This window comes from Cynocephalus volans, chromosome 5 (assembly GCF_027409185.1).
Source record: "Cynocephalus volans isolate mCynVol1 chromosome 5, mCynVol1.pri, whole genome shotgun sequence".
In the NCBI taxonomy this organism is placed as follows: domain Eukaryota; kingdom Metazoa; phylum Chordata; class Mammalia; order Dermoptera; family Cynocephalidae; genus Cynocephalus; species Cynocephalus volans.
The window spans coordinates 25,551,375-25,558,766 of NC_084464.1; the positions used below are offsets into that span (position 1 = coordinate 25,551,375).

Sequence of the window (7,392 nt, forward strand, 5' to 3'; positions counted from 1 at the left end):
TTGTCCGTCCCAGACTAAGAAATCCGAGAGACATAAAAGGAAAATGAAGCGAACAACAATTAAAAAAAAATTCCCTGCACACAACAATACCATCTATTTAAACTGTAGCCCATACTTTTCATACCAATGGTATGACTTTTTTCTGGAGTCCCTCTTCTGATTCCTGAACTCTGCGGCTGGCAGCTTGCAAAGGGGAAGCAGACTGCGCACTGCACGGGCAGGTTTACCAAAGGTCTCTAATGGGTATTTTCTTTTTCTTAGCCCTGCCCCTGGATTGTCAGACGGCGGGCGTCTGCCTCTGAAGTTCGCAGTGATTTCCTTTAGAGCCCGGCCTTATCTCCGGCTGCACGTTGCCTGTTGGTGACTAAGAACACAATAACATTGTCTGGGGCTGGAATAAAGTCGGAGCTGTTTACCCCCACTGCATAGGGGTTCCGTATAAAAAGCCGGCGGAGAGCTGTCCAAGTCAGAAGCGCTTCTGCATCTGCGCCGGGGCGAGCGGGTCCTCGGTGTCTGCGGCAGTCCCCGCACGCCACCGCCGCGCGCGCTTGCACACCGCGGCCCTGCCCGCTCTCCCGGCAGAAAAGGCGTCTTCTCCCGGTGAGAGGGCACTGAGGTTGGGGTATCCCTCTGAGAGCCGCACAACCAGCAGCACGTTGAGGGAAAAAGCTGTTTTCCTTCGTTTTCAGTTTGCCGGGGAAGAAGTTTTTTGATCCCTTTTTTCAGAATGGATTATTTCCCCATGATTTTCTCTCTGCTGTTTGTGGCTTTCCACGGAGCTCCAGAAACAGGTAGGCGCGTTGACTTGCAAACCTCTGAACGTTCATGGCTTCTCACCCACCTTAATGCTTTTCTCGCCTCTGTTTTTCCCTCTTCTTTTTATTACTGCAGCTCGGAGAGCAAGTGTCTGGGAGTTACTGCTCAAAGCTGTTTAAGTTTTCTTAAGTGAAAAAAAAAAAAAAAATTCCTCTACTGAATGCAACGGAGTATAATTGAATACAACAGAGCATTAAAATAGCTGAATATTTTACTATCATCATTATTATTGCATAATATATTTCCTTGGCTTTTAAAAAAATAAAAAGAGTATAGACAAGATTTAATTTAGCCACATGTATATTTGCAATATATGTGTTCATACAGGTACATAGGACATATAGAAAACTATATCTTATTCAAACACTGTTTTAATAGTGTGTTAATCTGTAAAATATTTAAACATTCCAGCTTGAAGCCAAGGAATTTTATTCAAGTCATTCAAGCAATATATGAGCAGTAAAATCACCTGCAGAACAACAGTTTGCTGAATAACCCCCAGGCGGTTTCAGGATGAAGCAGATGTTTTCTTTAAAATTTGTCATTATTGACTTTAGGTTTCTTTTGGCAGGTTTTTGGCACCCAAACTAGTGTGAGCTCAATTTTCAGTTTTATTCACCTGTCCAAGGAGGGGTGAAAGGATAGGTTGTGGCTGCTTAAGTATTTAGGCAGCATGTGTGCATCTGCCCATTTCCCCCCATTTTTAGGGTCAGTGCACTTTTTTGTCTTTTTATGACCTTGACTAAAGAGAAAGGGTGTCAAGGGAATGCAAATCCTGGAATGTGTCTGATCATTTGAAATGTACAAAATTGGGCAGATAAGCTGCAGGGCTAAATCGTCAGTAGGGAGAGGGTGCTGCGGGGGTGGGGGGGGGGGCGTATCCCGCACAAGCCATACTGCTCCAGAGACTGAGTTCAAAATCCACAGAGCCTTCACTAGGTCCTCGGAGCCTCTGCCCAGGTTCACTGTAGGTCACTGGTTTCTGTGGAGTTTCCCACTTGAAATGAATACTGTAGAGCTAGTTTTCTTCTCTTTCCCATGATTTCCCACGTGCTCCTGCCCTCCTCCTAATTTCAAGTAGTGTTTATGACCTGGGCTACCCCATGCCATGGGTACCCCCCAAAATAGAAGGTCATCCTGAATGGGAAAGTGATCACAAAGCTGGGAATAGGTGGCGTGATTTATTTATCTTTAGTCTTCAGCCAATTTAAAGCCACTGCATGTTGTGCTGTCCTACTAAGTTCCATGCAGAAACCAACCCAAATTTCCAGCAGACAGCATTTCCAAGCATTTCCTTGAAGGCTGTTTCAGGGGAACTGGTAAGTCCCTTTGTAGGTGTTTGTCTGCTCTGCATTTTATAATCTCCCTGAAGGTGGATAAGCCAGTGGGGGTAAAGGTGAAGTCATGCTAAGGAGGGAAAAAATAAAGAACCCTCTTGCCTCTGTGTTTCTCGCTGAAGGCAGGCTGCCTGCTTCATCTGCTTTATCTGCTCTGCTAAATCTGGCATAATTACTGTGATCCAGCGTGTCCTGGGCCTCGGAGGATCCATCCCCCTGACCTGCTCTTTCTCTCCCCAGCGGTCTTGGGTGCTGAGCTCAGCACGGGGGCTGATAATGGAGGGGAGAAGCCCTCTCCCAGTGCATCGTGGCGGCCCCGCCGGTCCAAGCGCTGCTCCTGCTCTTCCTTGATGGATAAAGAGTGTGTCTACTTCTGCCATCTGGACATCATCTGGGTCAACACTCCCGAGTGAGTCTCTAGAGGGCATTGTAGCTCCAGTCTTCCCTTAGCTCTGGCTTCCCCAGAGGCTGGAGCCCAGTTACCAGGGTGCCTCTTCTGGGGAGCTCCTGGATTGGATTCTGAAGGTAGTATTTCTGACAACATGAAAGTGCCTCAGTGGGGACAGTGCTCCTTCGTTCCTTAGGACAACTTGGTTCTTAGCAATTGAGGGGAGGATCTTCTGAGGTTAGTGGCTCAGGCTTCTCACTAGTGGATGAATGGCAGAAGCTGGCGAGGAGCAGGAGGTGCTGCCCATTTCAGATGAGGAGCTCTACCTGAGGGCGCCTCGGGGGCATGCTCTCTCTGTGGGATCTGACTGCGTTCAGGGAATAATTTGCCGAGGTCATATGCAGGTTAGTACAACCTGTGCTTCTCATGGGAGGGTAGAGACAGAGAGGCAGAAGGGATTATATAGAGAGTTATAATCCAATTTACTTATAGAAAATTAAGACTCAAAAGGTTGAAGTCACTGCAGGAATGAGTTTGTGGCAGAGCTAGAACTTGATCGTGGGACTCCTTCCTTTTCTGTACTTTCTCTTTAGAAAAGCCCATTTCAAGACAGACGTAGAAATACAGTCAGTAGGTGCCTCTTCCACCTCCACAGAGAAGAAAAGTAGTTTTCTCCCTTTTCCCCTGAACACTAGGTCATCTATCAGAAGCAGTCACAAACAAGAGCACATTCATTGTGTCTGCAATGTTCCATTATGGGGAAGTATGACCAAAATCTAAATCAAATCAAATCAAACCAAATAAAAACCACAATGAACCTAATACTTAGTAAACTGATACTTCCAAGGGGAGGACTTTATTCCTTAGGTGAGAATCAAAACAGACACATCGGATGTTATTGAAAAGCCTTCTGGCTTTAAGTCCTTCTGCAGCCGTATGATGTCACCAAACTGCAGGAGAAATGTGCAAACATGTGTCTTCTGCCCCCTCTGCAGGGGACACTCGTAGCAATATTATATATGATTTTAATTGAAAATAAGTTTTAAACATCTTGGGAGTCATGGTTTTGCATTGAAGTCTCTCCCCCCACATCCCCCCAAATAACTATTAACTAAATAGAACATTAGAAAAGGAAGAAAATATGAAACAGACACCAAGCAGAGATGTCATAATTCTGGACAAAAACAATGTTGTTTGTGCTTGGGAGAAATTGAACTTTACCGGTTGAGATGGAATTTCATTGAATTAGAAAAACTGGGCTTCTCCTGGTTGGGTACACACACCTGGGCCATCAAGGGCACATGTTTCTTACCGTGGCCACACTTTACTCTCATAAGTTAGGTAATTAACTCTTCGTGTGCCCAATGGAATGAATTTGCCCAAAGAGTGTGTCATTTTGAAGACTATTAATTATGCTAATGTCTTTTGTTCTTCTCTTCTGGTAATAGGCACATTGTTCCATATGGACTTGGAAGTCCTTCTAGGTCCAGAAGATCCTTAAAGGATTTATTTCCTACAAAGGCTGCAGTCCACAGGAATAGATGCCAGTGTGCCAGTCAAAAAGACAAGAAGTGCCGGAATTTTTGCCAAGCAGGAAAAGAACTCAGGTGAGTAGAAATATCTTTGCTTTTTAGTCAGTTTAACAGCCTCCTGTCCTCCTTCTTATTGCGATGCTGGCTTCTTGTTTTAGAGATAGTAGCAGAAACGTTGAAAGTCAAGGTAAAGCTGAAGGTCCCGTTGCTGAAATGTTTTTCCCTGTGTATTTTAACAGGGCTCAAGACACTATGGAGAAAGGCTGGAATAACCATAAAAAAGGAAAAGACTGTTCCAAACTTGGAAAGAAGTGTATTCTTCAGCAGCTAGTGGAAGAAAGAAAAATCAGAAGGTAAGAGGCTTACAAGAACAGCTAGCCCTGGTCACCAGTGTGTCTCCAGTCCTTCTTACCTAGGTGGGGGAAACGCTTAGAAAACAGTAACAAAGGGGATCTTAGTGTTTTATAGTTTAAAAAAAGCAAAGGAATCCCTCTCAAATATTTTCACAAAAGCCTTGAATGCAGAATGCTGCCTGCTGTACTTTAGCACACAACATCAGTCTGCGGGTAGATTTTCCAAACAAAATACATCCAGGGACACCTTTGTCATTTGGTCACACCCAGCCTTTGCGTCTCTGAGTCAGTGTATTTACTGCTTTCCCTGAGATGTTAAAAATCATTTCAGGGAGAGGACATTAAAAAAAAAAAAAATCAAAGTGTCGTGTGTAATCAAATTCTTCAAAAAGTAGCAGTAATTCAAAAGCCCAAAGGGAAAATAAAGTCATTAGGCAGGGTTGGTGAAATTTAGAACATGCTGTTTTTCAGGTTTATTTATTTACCTATTTTTTTAAATAGGGAAATGCATTTGGTGGAGAGCCAATGTCATTCCAGAAAGCTCTCTTGTTTCCTCATCAGTCATGGGCTGGGGCAGAGAAGGGATCTGGCTTAAGCATACCACACAGTTGCTACAAGCAGCTCTATGGTGATGATCTTTGCAAATGCTAAACTCTTTGGAATTCACAAGTTCGAGGGAGGAAACCTACTTTCAGATCTCTAATGTGTTTTATGTTTCTCTATCATGGTCTATGGAAACCTTTCCTAGAAATCCAGTGGCAAGAAGTGATCTAATCAGTGTTCTGAGCACAGGCCCAGCAGTCAGAAATTACTTCTGAGTTGTTGACTAGTGATTTGTGGGACGGCCTCAGCTGGTGTCCCTTCACACCTGCCGTTGCAGCTTTCATATTTATGACCTCAGGCCAGTAATGCTCCCCAGAAGATCACAGTTTCTGAACTGACCCAGAAATTATTATTTTTTCTGTTAGTTTGTGTTATGTAAACTATTAAATCAATGTTACAGTTCATTGTCTTTCTTTCTCCTGCAAAAAACCCCTTTTTTAATTGCCATAAAGTATTTGTTTTAGGCCTACCTGTATGCTTCCTCTCTTTCTCTGTCTTTCCAACTAAGTCAACTTCAACTTCTTCTGTGATTAAGAAAATGCCCATGACTGTGTGAAACCTATGCTCAGTTTCCAGAGTCCCACAGTAGTGGAAGTTGGGATGGGGCTACAGAAGAAGCTAGAACATCTTTAGTTAATTTTAAAATTGTATTTAATACCCGATTCCCCTTAGACATGACCATATGACCCTTCTCCCCCATTCTAAGCATAAGAGGCAGGCTCTGTTTTCACAATGGTAATAGATACCACTTGAGGTTGTATCAAAGGCTAGCATGATCTTGTGGTTGGTGGTGAAAGTTCAGGAAGCGGATTTAAATTTGTTTGTGCCAGATTCTAATTTTAGATGTCTCTTTTGCCAAAGGGTGATGATTCTTTATAACATTTGTTTTCTCTCATTGTGTTTTAATAGGTTGGAGGCCATCAGCAACAGCATCAAAACATCATTTCGTGTTGCAAAGCTGAAAGCTGAGCTTGACAGAGAGCAGAAAGTGACCCACAACCGAACCGACTGATGACAAACCTTCGGGGCCTGTCTGAAGCATCGCCTCCATAGAGAGATCCTCTCTTCACACTGGCTGGGATCAGAGCAGGAGTCTCCTCCCTACTTAAACCATTTCTAGCTCCAAACTGGCAGAAGACCAGCGTCCTCGTTCTAAACGTTCCAAGAAAGGTTCAGGAGTTCCCTCAACCTGTCTCCATTTGCTTCCATTGGTGGTAACTTCTTTCGTCTCTTCTTTCATTTGGGGATGACAATGGACCTTTCAGAAAGCAGAGAGACACAGTGACATTCAAATTAGGGTCTTCCAGAGAAAGGAAGGAGATTCCACATGAGGGTGGAGTTTCTGAGGAAAGTTCCAAGGGAGTGTGTTTTTGTCTGACTCAGGCGCCTGGCACATTTCAGGGAGAAACTCCAAAGTCCACGCAAAGATTTTCTAAGGAATGCACAAATTGAAAACACACTAGAAGGACAAACACTCGAGTTAAAAAAAAAAAAAAAGACTGTTTTTTAAAAACTCATAAAATGCAAAACTGAAAGAAACTGTTACTACTGTATATCAGGATGTGTTTCATGAATATGAGTCTACCTCACCTGTATTGCACTCCGGCAGAAGTATTTTCCACCTTTAATTATTGCCCCCCCCAGCTCCTCCCCTCCTGCCACCCCCTCCCCCAAATCCTAGCCTCATAGAAGTCTGGTCTAATGTGTCAGTGGTAGATATAACATTTTCATGGTAATCTACTAGCTCTGATCCATAAGAAAGAGATCATTGAATCAGGAGATTCTCTTACCTTGATTTTCAGAAACACAATGGTATAGGGTTGTTTATGAAAGATATTGAAAAGTAAATGTTGGTCATGTTTCAAAGCAGTAAAGTCATTTTTCTTTAGGTAACTGGTTAATGGAAGAGGTTGGATTGTATTTTGGTGTACTTATTTTTTTATAGATATTTATATCCAAACAATTTATTCCTTATATTTACCATGTTGAATATATGTTCGGCCAGGCCATATTGGTCTATGTATTTTTTTTAAAATGTATTTCTGAATGAAATTGAAAAAATGCTTCATTTTGCCTGTCAAGGTAATGACTTTAGAAAATAAATATTTTTTTCTCTCTTGTACTGATTTGAATTATTTCTGATATTCCTAAGGAGTGGGCCACAGTGGTAGGAATCATGAAGGGAAATGGTTAAAGATGGTTTCCTAGAAAGGTGACAATTAGTAGAAAAATAGGCTTACCGAAAAAATAACTATAAGATCTATATTGTAAAAGTTACTTTTCGATTGCATTAGGGTAAAAACAACACAAAACAAGAAACCAGCTTTAACACCTCTGTCTTCCCTGCCTGGCAGCCTCCTGCT

The 7,392-nt window shown here is 42.7% G+C and overlaps 1 protein-coding gene across 1 annotated transcript; it reads left to right on the plus strand.

Annotated features, from left to right (window-relative positions):
• The first annotated feature begins 500 nt into the window (after nt 1–500).
• On the plus strand, nt 501–6,297 carry EDN1 (endothelin 1). Its single transcript, XM_063098035.1, has 5 exons — nt 501–791; nt 2,394–2,562; nt 3,990–4,148; nt 4,313–4,426; nt 5,939–6,297. The coding sequence occupies exons 1-5, from the start codon at nt 728–730 to the stop codon at nt 6,039–6,041; spliced, it is 609 nt and encodes a 202-aa protein (XP_062954105.1). The 5' UTR covers nt 501–727; the 3' UTR covers nt 6,042–6,297.
• The last annotated feature ends 1,095 nt before the right edge of the window (nt 6,298–7,392 follow it).